This window comes from Mastigoproctus giganteus, chromosome 1 (genome assembly GCF_048544385.1).
Source record: "Mastigoproctus giganteus isolate SK-2022 chromosome 1, ASM4854438v1, whole genome shotgun sequence".
Classification (NCBI taxonomy): Eukaryota; Metazoa; Arthropoda; class Arachnida; order Uropygi; family Thelyphonidae; genus Mastigoproctus; species Mastigoproctus giganteus.
Window position 1 is genome coordinate 176,283,612 of NC_143575.1, and position 18,569 is coordinate 176,302,180.

At 38.5% G+C, this 18,569-nt stretch overlaps 1 protein-coding gene across 2 annotated transcripts in view; it reads right to left on the minus strand.

Moving 5' to 3' along the window:
* Positions 1-11,194: 11,194 nt before the first annotated feature.
* vg (transcription factor vestigial) overlaps positions 11,195-18,569 on the minus strand; it is a 94,350-nt gene continuing 86,975 nt past the window's right edge. For both annotated transcript variants that reach the window (XM_090375151.1, XM_090375144.1), the window contains one exon: positions 11,195-12,181. In XM_090375151.1, coding sequence (XP_090231277.1) covers positions 12,132-12,181 — 50 coding nt within the window. In that variant the 3' untranslated portion in view covers positions 11,195-12,131. The remainder of the gene's footprint in view (positions 12,182-18,569) is intronic.

Sequence of the window (18,569 nt, forward strand, 5' to 3'; positions counted from 1 at the left end):
TTGTCAGACTTGCTGTGGAGCACAGAACATCCATTAACTACAAAAGTCTTATTAATCGTAGATCAAATGTACGCTTGGTGGAGTTTTGCCGAACACTGCACATAATTTCCACTTGACTTAGTCGTAGACATCGTTTCTTTCGTCCAAAAATGTATTGTGCTCGTAATGCACACCATACACGGGTGCAGAAGGAGCATATTTCTGTATACGCTATAGCAGTGCTGCCGGTGGATGCTTCAGAAATCAATAACAGATGAGCATGAAAACTAACTCCGCTTTTACCATTGTCAGGACATGCTGACTATAGTTGAACCTGATTTTTGAATTTCCTTGTATATTGTGAACTTAATTTCGATAAGGAAATCCATAATTTTCGGAAAAGTTAGGAAACATTCCTGTAAGGTGGTGTGATAGTGCTTCAATTTTGTGATCATTAACAAAATGTAATATTAAAATCGGCACATCAGGGAAAATCTTGAAGGATCTATCTTATGCTTATCTATAAAAAAAAAAAAACCATGATGTGGTGATCTCCAGAACTGAGTTTCTTGGGGAAATGAGGAAATTTTCAAAAGAAATGCATCTGTTGAGGAGGTGGATGTTATAAAAATATCGAAAGAAAGCATTTAAATGTTTATCGCAAACTCCAACCCTGCAATTGTGGTCTCTACGCAAGGAATCCCATGGGACATAAACAAGGACCATCAGGACTTGTATGTAAATCTAGTGCTCTGAAAATTAAGTTTGAAATATTTATGGTCCCCGAAGAAAGTAAAGCGATACAGTAAATCAAGTACTGTATTAAAGAAAATTACCCTTTGTAAGTGTGTAGAAAGTGGAAGCTATAAGATTTGATAATGCTTTTTTTCTAAGTTAAAGAAATGAGTATCTTATCAATACCTGGATTAATGCTATTTAAAAAAATTAAAGAACCTGGGAAATATCGTTAAAAACCGGAATAATTAAGAAATTATCACCTAAAGTCTAGTATTTTTACTGCAATTAAATAATGCATGTTTGAACATCTCCTTGGGATATGAAAGCAGAGTTTAATAAACTCTGAAAAGAATGTGATGAAACTAAGGTCATAGGCTCCTGTCAGTGTTACTGATATTGGGAGTAACACTGACAGGAGTGCCACTGGCTTATGCTTTCATATTCTAATTTTTATGCCCCGTGAATTATTCGAGGAGAACTAGGGTATTATTGCTATCCTATTTTCTCTCTCACTTATTGGAGAGAGCCTCTACTTATTGGAAACTTACCAGCATCTGTTGGTAAGTTCCCCCTAACGGTCTAGTGTCTATCTTGAAAGGCTAGAATTGAAACCTGTTTTGCATGAAGTTTATAAAGTTATTTTGAAGATAGAGTAGTTAATTAAACAATATAAGAACGAGATCTAGGTTCTTTACACCGATTATCTAATGCTGTTAATAGAAGAAAAAGAGGACCCAGTGAGGATGTTATTTCCTATGACTGCATGAATAATGTTCAAGGGTGCCTTAATTATAATAGATATCCTGAGGTAAAATTTAAGGTAGATTGATTTTTTAATTTTCCTAGAATTATTTAGGAATTGTTTGATAAATTATTCATACCATCGAAAATATATTAGAAATTTAGACAAATTTTCGTACCTAAAGAAGTCGGTAAATTGGTTGTTGAAGGAAGAGCCTTATTTTCTTTTCTCGATAGCGCCCGATTCTTGAACAACATATACTAAAACTATTTAGTTTTAGTTGGTATCTGTTGGTTTTTAGTAGCTCTAAAGTATTACGCCAAAATATGAACAAGACAATTTTTGTTAATCAGATCCTGTACAAATTTTAATATACTTTATGGACATCGTTACAGAAAAAAGTAAAACTTGAATATAAACCTCTTTAGAGAACATTTGGCAGTAAAGTTGGAATAACTCACAAAAAAATATTAACTTACAATATGTGGGCAAACGTTCTAATAACCCTCCACAAATATTGTACCAGAAGTCTCTGCTTATGAGAATCGGCTCAGACATTTATATATATATAAAACGCTTAGGTATGTTGCCCAAATTTTCCAACTTCTAATTTTTGCCATCACGAGGTTCACTTTGCATGACCACCATTCCGGGAAGGTTTCACTTGATCCACTGTCAGAGACACCTCACTCTATTACGAGAGCTGTTTACAGTAGATATATGTGAAACAGAGAACATATACGAGAGTACAACTCAGCAATGCTGGTCGCATCAATGGCCGCAGAGATTAAATCATTTCCTGGAAATGGTCCATACTGTTTTAGAATACAGTGCCAGGTTTACCATTTGGTCTCACCGCTATATCCAAAAGAGGCAAATAAGCCAGGATATGGACAACTTTATAATTTAGATTCTGCTGAAGCAACAACAAACTGCTTGGAAAAATGATCAAACCAAGGGTGTATGGCCGAAGTAATGTGACAAGTTAACCCATTTGCTGAGTCATATAAACAAATTATTCAAATAACCCAGGCCAATCCAACAACGAATGTGCGCATGGTATTTATAGAAAACCAGGACTTAGATAAAAGACAATATTATGCACCTACATTCAAAACGGAGGGTGCTGCAATATTTGTTGGAGAAAACGGGGAACCACCTGCAAATAGAGCCATACACATATATCCCACAAATGGCTGCTGTAGAATTTTATAACACCGCTAAACAAGAATGGAGACGCCAATGATGTTGCCATTCCCGTGCAGAGAGGGTGGTTGGCACGAGGAACTAAAACACGCAGAAGAACCGCACAACGTATTAGAATAATACAATTACAATTCTTTGCTTATAGACTCGCGTTGAGACCTGGATTTGAGTACCAGTATCATACGCTATTAGTATGATACTGATGGCGTATGTTACGCCCGACCCATCTAGTATCAGTATAAATCTGATGCTTCTGTTTGTATAGGACTAGTACATCTGAGTCGTGGTTTAGAACCTTCAACGTGGGCGCTGGATGCCACATAAAATACCATTTCTGTACGCACATCAGAAGATAGGTTGGTGATACCTAAAAAAGGAGGGAGAAGCAGTGCGTAGCACACGCTTCTTGATTAGGCCGGGGTTCGAGCCCATCACCACCAAATACGGAGGATGCAGAAAGGTCAGGGAATGGCCACCGCATATCCCGGAGCAATATGGCCTTAGTTGCTAATGCTCCTAAAAACCAAATAACTAACCTAAAAAAGGTCTTTATGACCAAGCTCACGGATTGTGTTCAACGAACTACAAAGAGGCTAGTTGGGGCCTTACGCAAAGTCGCCAGCGTAACATCACCGAGCAAAATTAAAAATCAATTTGTTTATAGTTCTGACCACACAGAGGAGTTAATGTTCACAAGATTAGAATAATGAACATGTCACCTTAATAGACACGCTGCTTGAACCGCGGTCACTTTTTATTATTCGGCTACGGAGGCAGTTTGATGTCCTCCGTGACAGTATAGGGGTTTCGCCAATCAACCTGTGTTTTCATAGGTTCCTGGCTGAAAAACCCTTATTCGTTTGGAGAGGTCTAAATTCGATTCTGGTCTATAGGCGCAATACGCATCTAAGTCGCTGATACGCCTGAAACTCAAGAACAAAGGAGCAAGAATTCCCAGGAACATTTTTTTTTATCGGCTTTTTAACCATCCACAGGGCGGGATATTTGATGTGGTGTTGCTCCCGACGATAGTGGACTACATAACAATGCCAGAGTGTGCTTTGGAGCGCCAATTCTTGATTTAAAATGTTGCGCTATGATGGACATGGGTGTGGTGGATGCGAGACGGGCCCTGTCACAGCGTCTCAACTCTTTGGTTATCAACACGACAATGCTCGATATCATCCAAGATTGATGTGTGGGTAGCGACGTTGGAAAGTTGGAATGGCCGCCTCAGAAAACGCACCTCTAGTTCGTATCACAGGTAAACTCCTGTGAGACTGACTGGAACACCAGATTAGGCTACAGACAAAACGACATCCTTCCGAACTGGCTCTGGCTGATGTTGCTTGGCAGGATGAATGAAGGCACACTGCGGCAGATACCATAAGTTGACAGTTTCCCAACAAGGTTGAGGCTGTCATACAAGCCAAAGATGGCCTTACTGTTCAGTAGCCATTTGACAACTGTGTGTGATGTCTCCAGAATAACGAGTAGACAGCCTGTGTTTTCTGGCTGAAAAATCCCTTTTTCGGAGGAATGGAGCAGTGCAGCTCTTGCCCGAGCCCCACTAATTCGATCACGGAATGCTTCTATGCTCTATAGAGAGGGCAAAATGCAATCTGTCCCCGAATGGATCATCTGTTTCCGATGTTGCTAGAAACAGTTGATACTTCTGTTTACAATCTGCATGCTCCTAGAACACAAGTGCCGACCGGGCTAGCCGAGTGGGTAAAGTACCTGCCCGGCAACCCAAAGGTCGCGGGTTCGATTCCCGCCTCGGGCTTGGATCAAAGTACTGCAAAAACCTTGGGAGGTGCAATATGGCCATAGAAGCCGATGCGCCAACAACTACCAAATCAAAAAAAAAAAAATCCTAGAACACAAAGGTGTACACAACTAGCAGAGTCAGGTCAGGCGCGAGCGTACATAAGTGCACGTACCTTGAGTGACCGGGGTTCGAGCCAGTGACTGCTAAATACGGTGCTGTTTCTCTATCTTGTGAACTCCTCTGACCGTGTGGCCGTTCCGGAGTATAAACAGAATTTATTTAACTGCCATACGGTTGTGTACACTTCCCTCCCCCCACATTTCTCCTGTATTTCCTGCATATTTGTGCAAAGATTCATGTAATTTGGTCTGGGAAGCTTTGGTGATTATTTTCGATGTTTCCTTCCGATTACTGTATACATAGCCAAGACATACTTGTGGTAATAGTATCTTTAAGTAAAATTCATTATCAGTCTCATACGTGTGTCATTGTAAAATTAACTTAATTGTTATTCATATTATTTATAACTACATCACTTAAAGTGTGAACTCCTGTGGCACAAGCAAATACAAATCCTTGAAAGGCTTCGTATTTTCTTGACACAATAACGATCATCTATTCAGTTTTCCGTCCTTATTTAGTGTTAGTGAGGCTAAATGCAAGGAGGCACACTTTCTGCATCAGGAAAAAAAAAATACTTATACAGGGTGTTTCAGTTAAGCGTTTCAGAACTTTTAAAAGGGGTAGGGTACATCCTGACAACTCGAAATCATATAGCAATGTGGGGTCGGAAATGCTTTCCTGAAGCGGTGTTGTACACAGAAGCACCATAAAGAAAAGAGACCGTAAGTGAGAAATCGTTTTAATAATACATGAAAAGAAGCAAAAGGTACATGGATTAAAGTAAGTGTTCGAAGTTTCTTCCACGGGCTACAATGCACGCCTCACATCTCCGACGCATGGACATCCGAACATTCTGGAATACTCCAGGCGAATTTCGAATTTCTTCGGCAGCTACTGCGATTCTTGCAACCAGCTCCTCAGCATTGTCAACAGGGGTGTCATAAACTAGCGATTTCATATGACCCCAGAAATAAAAATCAAGACATGATAGGTCGGGTGACCGAGCAGGCCAACGAACGGGACCACCACGTCCGATCCACTGTTGACCAAATGTGACATCCAGGTAGTTACGAACATCTCCGCTATAATGGGCAGGGGCTCCATCGTGTTGGAACCACATTGTCTGTTGCGTCGATGCAGAAATCTGTTCATCTCTCAAAAGTTGTGGCAATACTTGCTGCAGAAAGATCAAGTAGATAGGTCCGGTTAGACGACACGGTAACAGGTAAGGTCCGATGAGGTGATCTCCCATAATACCGGCCCATACATTGACCGAAAATCGAATCTGTGCTGCACGACGTCGCACGACGAGTTCTGTGTACAATACCGCTTCAGGAAAGCATTTCCGACCCCACATTGCTATATGATTTCGAGTTGTCAGGATGTACCCTACCCCTCTTAGAAGTTCTGAAACGTTTAACTGAAACACCCTGTATATAGGGCAGACGCAGATTTATATGATCAATATTGGAATCGGATTCTTTAGAGTCAAAATTCGTTAAAATGAACTACTCTGTTTATTAGATTCACACGTTCTGTTATAAACACCAAAAAAAAAGTCCGTGAACAGAATAAGTTACAATATACGAAATAAGTTCGATTTACAAACATTCGATAAATTAAACTTAAGCAATGTCTCAAATGGAAGCAGCGGTAAAATTTGGAGGGCCTCAGTCATCTTTATCAAAATCATTAAACAGTAACTTGATTAGAAAAAAGGAAGCGTGAAGCGCTGTTCTGTTTGTTTCAAACAGACAGCTCATTTAATGCACCAATCAATCGTAGCATTCCAATAAAAAAAAAAAAAGATTGTTTGTTATGGGCAAGAGTAAATCATTTTGATGTTTTAAACGAGTAAAATGGCCTACTTGTTGAATATGCTAATAACACCAACGCTTGGTTGACAAATTTCTTTATTTGAAGACAATCTTCGTAAATGGAATTTGCAATTGGGTAAAGGAAAACTAATAAAGGGGCTGGTTTTGGACTGCCAGCTCATACAAAGCGTACTTTCAATAACATTGTGTTAGTTTTTTTATCTTCGACTACCACATCACTGGTTCAGCCTCCTTGACCACGGAATAATAACATTTAAGACCTTTTATAGATCGGATATGAGGCGACGAATCTTCCAGTCTATAAATGGTTTGGAAACGTCTGATTTTTCAAAGATGTTTTCTAGATGCAAATGAAATGATTGCTGGAGCGAGGTTTCCGAAACCTGCATTAGCAGTTTTTTTAAAAAAAAAAAACCTTGATTAATGATTCGGTGGGCATATAGTGATCTACAACTTTAACAGATGAAGATATTGTCCAGTCTGTTTCTGTTAATTCCGCCAAGGGGGGGGAATGAAGATGAATCCGAACGAATTCCAGTTACAAACGGCCAGCTCGTGAAGCTATAACCATCCTGAGCATAGCGTTGGGCATTTTCTGTTTCATTATGTACCCGCAGTTGGTGATACTTTTGTCTCATTCTATATCAAATAATTTGTATTAATAAGAAAGCAAGAGGTGGAGATACTTGTTTTTCTTTTAGTGTCGGAGACTATATAGCGGCCTCGCTGCTGTTACTTTCTTTGGTAAGGTCAGTGTTTGAATCCCGCTGGAGAGCAGAGATTCTTAAAGGCAGGCTCGATCTCGGGAGAAAGGAGTCGAGTTCTCCAGCAAAAACCGTATGGGCAATGTACGATAAAGACCAGACCATGTAACATGACTCACTGTGATCAAAAGTGGTGTGGTTGATGTGCCAAAAAAGATCCATATAAGAGACCACTCACTAATTTTTTTTTATTTTTTTATGGTCGCTATTTTCTGCGTTTTGTGGGCACACATCTATAGTTGATGCATCACGTGAGCAAAATCCATTTACGCTGATGGCAACTCGTCCGCTTTCGCGGGTTTTATTATGCTAATTATGGACACTCCCTCATTCCATTGGCATTCGTTTCGTCTGTTTTTAATATTTGCATATTTTCTGTTTAGATACATTTAAACTAGAATTTATTTTTAGTTCTTTTAAGTGAGTAGTTGGAATTATGTTTTTTTAGGGTATCAGTTTTATTAGCTAAGTGAACATTCTGCGGATATCTTCTCGTGACACATAAGTAGATGTACTGACATTTGATCCCGAGAGATTTATTTTTATTAAGCGGAGTTTGCAACCCGATTTATCACGGTGGGCACCCCTCAGATCTCGAAGCTCCGATTGTGTAATTTACTGGCTTCAACCCAACATTGTTTTGGTATGTTATGCTTGGCAGGACTGCTAAGTCTTCCTGAAATACAATTTCTTCAGCCGAACTTCCTTGACATACTGCTCTGAAAAACAGATGAACCCTCTGTCCGCAGTTTATTCGAAACATGACCAATGGGTTTGTAAAGATATTTTAAAGAAGTTATTATACTTTACAGGTGTATAGCTTTGTGTTAATCGATTCCTCTTTCAAAACTATGCATTTTCAATAGGAGTCTTCTGTCTTTCCTTATTTTAATCATTTAAGAAGTGTTGCTGTTGTAAGGCATTTGTATCTTCGTTTCATTATGCTGGTCTAAATTTTAAAAGGTTATTTCGATATTATCAGTAGCGACTTTGGAATAATATATAAGTAATTACTGTAACTTCCCTAACTAACAAGCTTTAAGTACAAACTTAATTAAAAATTCGCATTATACTTTGATTAGTAAAGAAATATTATTGGTTTTACCTTTAAGGTAGAATTAATACCAATAGACTCCGGATTGTATAAACTGTTTTTCTAATCCTTTTTATGGAATTGTGAAATAATCTGCAATATAAGTACAATTATAGTTTTGGTTCTGTAGGTTATAGTGATGAACACCTATTTCATCCACTGTGTGTTTAACAGCAATAATTTTAAATAATCCTAAACATGCTGTTGATCGTTGTAATCTAATTTGCTTTTTTTCATAAAAATGCCAATGTGAAATAAAAGAAAGGCATTACGAAAACTAATTCCATACTCACCATTTTGTAATTTATCTTTAGTTGCATTTGTTACTTATCGGCTAAAATACTTTTTTTTTAAGATTCTTTAGCATCTGTCTTCATGTCCGTTCGCATTCAAACTTCCAATGAACGGCTTTTCATGAAAATGTTATATTTAGTCCATGTTGATTTGTCGGGCCATGCCAAATTTCATTAAAATCCGACAAATAGAAATTCGGCAATTATTTTTATTATTTTCCTTTTTTTTTTTCCCCCCTCAATTGTATGAAAAATTAATTCATAGATTAAATAGTTTTAATGCAGTTTTGTTTGCTTTAGACAGCCCGTGCACTCTTCGCGTGTTCTGTTATGCAAGACTCGTGAACGTGATGTTGCTTGAGAGCAGATAAATTTATACACAGAGAAAGGAGATTTAAAATATATGGGAAAGAGCAATAAATATTGTCGTTGTAATTTAAACTGAACAACTAAATTTCAAGAACTTAAAACCACGAAATTCTAAGTGTTCTCCAAAGTTAATAAAGATTCAAGGCAAAAGTGTCGGATGCAAAGAGCCCCGAAATGGCCATCTGGGTGGTGGTGGTATCCACTGAGAATAAGTAGCAATAGTTTCCTATTGGAAAAGCGTTACTCATTCGAAGTACATGGGCAACTCGTTGAGAAGCACTCCACAATGGATTGTAATGAAACGATGGCACTATAATAACTTCGGTTAATTTATTGCGTATAGCACGATGCATTTGCATAAATTTGTGTTCTATTAGTACAATTACAAAATTATAATTTTGTAATTGTACTAATCATTTGATAAGAACTATTTACTTTTGAACTTCTGTTAATCACAGAAAAAAAAAATAAAGGGGGAAAAAAAACATGAGCCTGAAATGTAACGCATTGCGTACATTAACCGACTTGTTAATAATAACCACCATACTTCTATGTTAATCGTGTATTCTGAGCCTTAACACTCATCCTTTTAATTAAGCCTTTGTTTTCCGATAAATGATGGCTATTCATGACAAATCATTTCCTACATGGTATGAATTAAAAATCGCTAGCTTCCAATAATGCTTACACCGAAGATCGTAATAATTACAAACAACTAAGTTTTTTTTTTTCTTATTCCGTTATTTTTTCTTGTTGCATCAAATTCTCTCATCTCTAGCTTGTCAGAGAAATGTTGGCTATGAAACTCTTGTTTTATCCTTACTTCGCCTTATCCGTAAGCCAGATACAGATTCCGACATTACCAATCCACAAGCGAACTTCTCAGTCATCCCCTTCTGAACAAATTACATAAAAAACACTTAATTTCCAAGTTATTCGCATGTTGTTGATCTAGTTTGCCATTTCAGACTATCCTCCTACCCTATAACACTGAAAATAAAAATGAAATATTTTTTCAATATAAATATGGCAGACTTGTATTTTTTATCCTTTTTTTTTTTTTTCGAATATGCAGCCCGTTTTTAACTAGCACTCGCTTTGCAAGATATCTTTTAGAAACTTTATGTACTTGACCAAATTCTTATCTCTTCATATTAGTTAGACTGAAGATGGACCAATAGACCTCTTTAGGTTTACAGTCGGGCTATAAAAATATTGAAGCTGTTTGTGGGAGTCAATCAGTCATTACGAAACTGAAATTTAGTCCCCTAGCATGATTCTTGTACCTGGAATAAAAATGTCATCTAGTGAGTCAGATGTATTGGGATGACTTTCACATGTAAAACTAATCATCCTCAATGATGCCAAAATCAAAGGTTTATTCATCGATCCGCAGACCACCAAATATAAAATCTTGATTGAAACCTTATTACAAGCCTACCACAATCTTGGTTGGAACGTGTCACTAAAAATACACTTCATTTTCATTTAGACTTTGGCCCAGAAAACTTTGGACACATTGTACGTTTTCAATAGCCTGCCAGTATACTGGACGTCCACCTCCCTTAGTAAGGTTTTTCCATGCTACCATGGAAAAACCTTACTAAGGGAGGTGGACGTCCAGTATACTGGCAGGCTATTGCTAGACATTGATCAGAGGCTTCTGATCATTACCAGAGAAAACGCAAACAAATTAAATTTATTTCTGTGCCATCTAGTTTATTTATAGGTGCTAGACTCCCGATTCAGTTCATCAAAATCCGTGAGATGCACCATATTTGGGGGGATTCAAAAGCTTAATTTGTTGTCTAGTGCAATTTATCTTCTGTTTTATTGATTGAGCAGGCAGACATCTTCCTCTGTCCCCCACCTCTCATTGTGCATGGCTTAAGGTAGATAGCCATCTTCAAAGTACTCTTGTAATTTTGGAGTAACTCGAGCATCTACAGAGTGCGTTTAAAGTCAGGAACCATAGGGAACTGTTACAAAAACATTCGATTATGTTCACCTTGTTATCCAAGATAACAGGGTGATCCATTTGAAGAGCAGCTCTGACTTGATTTATTTAGTTGGTATTGGAAATTTTATTGTACATTTGACGAAATCTTCGTAATATGAAATAGTGAACTGTTAAATGAAAGTGCAGTTTGATAGTGATTTCAGTAAGAAATTTTTGTTTTTTAAAGAAAATAAACTCCAAGGTATTCACAGAATATTTATTTATTTATATACATTATATTTATAAATACAATTGAAAAAAAACAGCCAGTGTCACCAGCTACAAGTGTATGGTGTGCTCCTGTCACCTGACTTACACTTCAAAACATTGAAACGAAAATTGAAACTTTAATTTAAACCTGGACTCGAAGCACCAGGAGAATACTAAGAGTCCATTACCGAACTTTTTGTTTTTGTATTTCTACACACAAAAGCTAAGGAAATTTTCTTTTATCCCCCTCTGACAAGTTCATAATAAACTCCTGTGAACGTTTTTGCCAAGGATGCAAATTGGCAATGTTAGATTTTTGTTGACAGACGTATTTTGAATTATTCCAATTAACTGAAATTTAGATTTTTCTGAAGAAAAATAAAACTACTCCCTCTATGGGGTTTTTTAAAAAACCACGTCTGTTCCTCTTACTACTAGGCTTCCGGACATTTCTTGGCATTTATCCTCACGGGGAAATCTCTTCATAAAATATCACAAACCGATATAGTTTTGACAACATCGGAGAGCCACAATGTACGGTAAGCTGCGTCTGAAAAAGGAAAAAGAAAGTCTTATTTACACTATGGAGTGACATTTGTAAGCACGGTTGAACTTATGGAAACTAACACAGCTATGAAGAACCTGCGTGGATTTCGTTTTTTGCCTTTTACTGCATCATATTTTTTTCTTTTTTGCTCTTTTTCGAAGTCGGAACGAGCGAGAGCTTTTTTTTTTTTGGTGGGGGGGAGAGATGGTCCTGTAACATCAATCTTTTTTTTGCATTTTCTTTCTATGAGTATCTTTCAGTAGCAGCAACAGAAAAGCGACACCTACTATCAAGTCGTTTTAAGATGGTGCCTTTTTTGAATGGCAACTAAAAGGATTACTGGCTCGTAGTCTTTCTTGAAGTGCAGAAAAGTCGGATATCTTTGGTATAGAAACCCTCTCTGGTAGATGAGGATGATTTTTTTTCTTTTTTTATTTTTGTTTCTCGTTTGGAAAGTGACTAAAACCAATACAGATCTTTACTTGTTTCTTGAACTTGTCCTTCTAGTCCTGGATACAGAAAGAGAGAAAAAAAAACGAGAGATTAGATTACACAATTTAAAAAATTTCTATTAAAAATGTTAAATATTAAAGTATAATTTCTTCTAAAAACAATGTTTTAGGTTGACTGGATTCTATGGCGTAATGCGAAAATGACTGTTTTCAAGTTAAAAGGTTGTATTGGATTCGAATACGGGAACATCGAGCTGTGGAGTGCAGTAGTGTCACACGCTCAAATTTTAAAACCAAGCACTTAAGATTTAAGTGCATTAGTGTCGATTAAGATTTAATTTGACTTCAATTTGATTTGAATTGTAAGACTGGCCACATAATAAACGATTTAGAAAATGTACACGTATAAACTGCTTTCTTTTAAAACAAAATTGAAGGAGCCAAGTAGTTTATGTACACCATTTACCTAAAATAGGCTGCTCGGTTGTGATTTAAAGTAATCATTTGAGGTCTTTCTGAAGTACATTCTCTTTCATATATCGCATGTTTTTTATAGGAACGTTTTCAGGTCCTGAATCGATCCAGAAAGCACGTCCCACGCGTTATGAAATACCATTGTGTATACTCATCAGTTAATAGATTTGTATTCTGCATTTCTTTTAACTTTATCTCAGTGTTTTATTAGTTCTTTTCCTTAATGTTTTTAATTTACATAGTTTCATTTGTTTCTTTAATTTGGCCGTTGTACTTCGTCTCAGAAAGGGGTATCGAGAGCTAACGCCCCCCCCCCCTCCCGTGCTTGTACATGTTTGGTGAGCCCGGTATGGATGTGAGCGTTGAAAAAAAATAAATCAATGAGAATCAACCCGATGATAGTGAAACTCCATTATTCGTTCTATCACTTTCCATTTTAATTCGAATTAGCATCTGAGGAGTTTTTTGTTTCTCACTCTTTCGCTTTCCAATTAAAATTATTCATTCTTTGTAAATGTAGTTTAATCTTCTGTTATTGGTATCGCATCTCCATAGCAGATATTTAATTTTTCTTTATTCCAATTCCTTTATTTGCTCAATTCCTCCCTGATCACACTCAAAGGAGGTAGGAGCTCGTGAATCTCCTTGTTCCCTTCTGGTTATTTCTGCTTCTATTAATCATTGAGAAACTAATTTCAACATTTCAGTTGCATCTCTTCAGCGTTCGATTGGAACTTGAGAGGTAGAGCAACCACAATCTCACCTACTTCATTCCTGTAACAGCGACGACAGAAATAAACAAATCCCATTATTTCAAACCCCCCCCCCCGCTCGGCGCCCTCCATCTTCGCACGAATCATTACGGAGAACAAACGCCACAGGTACCGAAAGTTTTTATTGCAACGCGAATCTGCATCGATCCGACATTTTCACCCCTCCCTTTTCGAAAGCGGACTCGTGCTCATTCGGAGTCGCCTGCACCCGCACATCTTCCGTAATTAATTAAAGTTCCGTAACAGCGTTTATAAAACTGACGAGGCGGCCATCTACTCTGGCGTGCCTGTCTGCCGAGAACGCGCTCAGCCATGTTCCGTTCGCCATCTCGTGCGTCCTCTAAACTCCGCCCGCAGCCCGGTTGCTATCATCCTTCTGTGTTCAGCGTCTATTACAAACCATTTTCCGGCCGTTGATCGCCACTCGCGAGCGAGAGAGAGAGCGCGGTGGTAACCTCTCTGATTTCCTCCCCCCCACCTCCGCCTGCCTCCGCCAGCATATCATTCAAGACAACTCTAATAAAAAGAGCGACGCCCATCGAGCAAGTGATATTACCATCACTGCCGCCCTTTCTACGGCCGGCTGTTTGTTACCAAGCCTTCCACTGCGGCCAGTCGACTAGGTAGCGTCAGGAGGAAGTCGAGAACCAAACGTGGAGGGAGAAAGGAAAGGGGGAGAGAATGGGGGTTGGCGTTAGAGATGGAGGGGAAGCAGGGTGCCTGACAAATCAATAAAACAGGGGACACACGCATTCACGTGCATCGACTTTTACCCATCCTTTTCCGAAGGCCGACCTCTGTCCCAGCGTTTAATATAAGTCCCGGAGAGCGATCAGAGAGGCTCGTTCTGCGGATATTTACGGCTAAACGAAGGAAAATTGGATCGGGCAGTGGAAAAGTCTGCTTTTGGCTGGGGGAGGGGAGGGGAACACAATATTGACTTCCTTACAATACCGCCCGACATCTCCCCGTCATCTCCTTTAGCGTCGTCCCTCCCTCCCCCAGGATAGAAGAAAGAACGCCATCTCTGGAGCGCGCGCGCGCGCACACATACACGAGCGCATTTGGCTCGTCGGTGATAATTCGTGTGAAGACGAAAAACGGCGATTAACGTCAGTAGTGTAGAAAGATGGTGGGAGGGGGGGACGTATTTTCGTGGTGATTACGTCACGACGGAGCGCTGTTGAGAAAGTATTTGAATAATGCTGATATCGGAGTCGAGTTGCATTAGCATGCCTGAGCTATTTACAACGAAACTTCCGTGTTCGTGGATTGTTAGGCAGAGTACATCACACTCTATGACACTAAGAAAGTTATCACTAATAATCACCCCTTGCACTTCCTGCAGAAAAGGCGCTCTTTCTCGAACAGGCAGGGTGCTCTCCTCGGTGGTTATCATTTTTATAATAACGAACGGTTAAACTGTTTCATTTGCTCAGTCGATACCCAACGAATCGTGTGACCTTTCTACAAATACGTAAACGATCGAGCGAAGAAGAAATTTTTAAATGCTTTACCGACATCTTCAACGAGACAAATCTTGCTGTCTCAAAAGATCCCAAATACTCTGCCGATGTTTAGAGAAAGGGATTAATTTTAACTCCAGCAGTACTTGTTGATTTGCGCCATTGTAGTGGAAATTAAATACCCGCATTCTGACTGCGATGATTTATTACAGTAATCGCATATCGGGCTGGAACTAATCCTTCCTGCGAACTTCTTCAGGACTTGTTCCGTTAATCAAGATAAAACTGCGGACTGTATCGATGGAGATGAGCGCACGAAGGATTCTGACTAACACTGTTGCTAGGGGCAACGCATTTGATGTTCCCCAGTATCTTACAGGTAATAATGATTGTTGAAAGATTCCCGGAATAACTAATATTAGCTGCAGTCGGCTACAGATCAATAATCTTTACAATGGCGACGAACACACTTAGATATGCAAATTACAAAGAAATGACCATCACTGCTTCTTACAACAGTTACTTAAAGCTTCTAAGTCCTTAGTGGTTCGTGGGAATGAAGAGGAACAATGGACGTAGGGTGGGTAATGAGCAACGAGCAGTGGATTCGGGCAACCCCCCACAATCTAATAATTAAATGCCACAGTAATATCGTATTCACCCCCTCCCCCTTTGTCATATTAGAAAACGCAGATGAGAGTCCACATGGGAACTGCTTTCACATTAGATTCTAAGAATTTACCACCACCGAAGTGTTTCCTCATTTTTTTTTTATTCTTAAGAAACTACTGAAGACATCTGGAGTTCTGATAACATCGGAATTAAACACGAATACTTTCGACAAGATAGCACGTCATGATGCATTGCCGGACCACTCGCATGATGGATGGGCGAGAAGGATTTCGTAGGTTGTATTTTCCCATTGGGGGGCCCAATACCCTTGAATTAAAATCCTAATTTTAAGTTCCCCTTGGGTGCTCTAGAATAGAAACTATCGCCAATGAAGGGAGAGAAAAAACCTTTCATTCTAAAACTCTCCACACGGTTAGCCTTTAAATATAGATGTGTTATTGGTTTTTATGAAACTATCAATTTCTAAACACTGAAATGCATTTAATACATTTGGGTACAATTATTCGCACATAGCTTAATGAGAAAGTAATGTTCCCCGTCTCTAGAGTTACAACAAGATCCGACAGATGGCACTGCAGTAGGTACTATTACACAGAATTGATTGCCGAGCATAAACGCTTGTCAAAAACACTAATCTAGATCTTGACTACACGTGCACAAACTAACATTTTTTTTTTGTGACAATACTGTGGCGACCACCAAAATATCAAATTCAAAACTGGAAGTTAGCGATTAGATTTCAATCAAGGGTTTTTGATTTTGACTGACAAATCAAAATTGGTAATTAGCAAGCAATCAATCCTGGACTGTGGGTATTTTCGTCCGTTTGAAAATAAATTTTTGGAAAAATTACTTTCTTGGTTATCTTCGGCATATCGCTTTTATTTATTCATTCCAAGATTTTTCATTAAATAATTTTCGTCCTAGTGATATATTTCTTCAGCCAATGGGAGAAGAGAGATGCGGGTTACGTTGAAATACGTAACAAAGCTTGTTTTACTGTGGTAAAACTAGATTCTGTTTAAGCGTGGGCATGCTAGATAAGCATCGTGCACGCGCTTTGTTTATCTAGCATGACCACGCGGTACCATTCTTGATTTCCATAAGTAACGTATTTGTGTGTTAATAGCAGAGGAAGGGACAGAGCCAAAAGAAGCGAGCGCCCCCTCTAGTAAACATTGTAAAATAAACAGGAAGAGGTGTCTGAATGAATTTACGTTTAATAACCATTAAACTTAATAGAGAAACTTATTATTATATCTAATACTATAAACTTAAATTTCATTGTTCAGATATTTACATTAGAATCACTGTGCCAATTAACTTTTTTGTATATTTGTTTTTTTCTTATTCTGGAACGGTTGTAGTTATTTCAGCCATATAAAAAAGAAACGGGAGCAGTTAGCAATAAAGGTAATAGTTAGATTAAGAAGTCAGATTCCATCCTGAAGTCAATTTTTCTGCTAAAATATTGGGCGGTGGTTAATTTTTATGCCTGGTACCGGTTTCTGCTCAGTACCGGGCACAGAAAATCAATTTACCAAGATAATTTACCAGGATACAAGTATTTTGCTCTTATTCATGATCCTTACTCTGAATGTTGCAGGCTTTTGGTACAAGTCAGTGGTAAAACTACCATACCATATTCACATGAAAGTCTCGTCTATCTGACATGACAAACTTTTAAACGTTTTTGTCCAACAATTCCTTAGTAGGTGGTTGATCGCAAAGTGTGGTTTTTTATCTGATAGATATTTGAACTATTTATAGAAAAGTATATTCTCTGGAGCTGAACGGGTTCTTTAATCGTTCATAACCGACTGCCGGGCAGAAGGAATGAATGATATGATGTGGATCGTGATCTGGTAGATTGCTTCAATATCCAGATCAATTTTTGGATATTAAAGTTAATTTACGATATGCCAGAGCAAATACAACTTGAGAGAGAGCATTTACTTCTGTTTTCTCGTTGATAGACAGAAGGTAGTAAATAGGATCTACTGTCCGAAGGGAATTTCTGGTTGGAAAGTTAATGACAAGTGCGAAAACTTATTCCAAATAGACTGGCTTAATTTTAGTATCGGAATTCCGTTATAAGGAAAAATAAAAACTCATTTGTAATGATTCGCACTTTCCAAGCATGAGTGTGATCCAGTTAATCCTCTGTGTTGTAACATAACTATGAAATAAGTGCGAAACAAATGATTGTTAACCAATAAAAATTAATGCTAACTTCTTTAGATATCCCTTTCACATGGACAAGTTTAAAATTCAGTGGGGTTTAGCTTAAGGTTCTATTTTAGAGCGCATTTCTGGGATTGACGTTCAAACGTGTATGACAGTTAACACCTACTGCATTCATTTAGGGTATACGTGTGAGGTTAAAATAGGCAAGCAAAGTGACCTTATCGATTTTGCACGTAGCATAATAGATACGCAGGACTGTGCCAAGCTATCACCGCGATTATTCACACACATCGTGGACGGTTAGCAGAAATGACCAGAAACATTAGATCGACAACAGAGGGGTATATTGATATAATCAGAATGGTACGAACGTATACAGACTCTCACAATGGCCCAGATAACATCTGTATAAGCACATAAATCCTAACTGCACATAGCAAAACTCAAGTGGCACCAAGGATAAGCTGGACGTGGAATGAGAAACTGGTTCCAGCTGCATCAGTTTGGTCGGGTCATCTGCAGAAGCCCCTCTAAGTATGACGAAAGCAACACGAAATCTTATTTACACCGTGCTTCGTGGATGCAGTGTAGGTCAGTAGAAAGAGCGTAGTCTGCGGCATTTTTTATTGAGAAAACCGACAACTTCTGATTTCACATTCATTAAAGCCTGGACAGTAAGGTTAAGGTCAATTTTAACAGTGACCAAGTGAAACCACGACGCGATACACTTGGTCAAGTAGCGATTTACTTTGGTGTGCAGTCCCTGCTAAGGTAATTGTTCTGAAAGCGAATGTAAATGCTGCGAAATAAGTGGTTTCAAATTTCTCAGTGACTGTATAAATGCTCGTGGCCATAATTGGACCACCTGGATCTATTTAGTACTCGTAATAGACAAACCAGTTTGATAAAGAA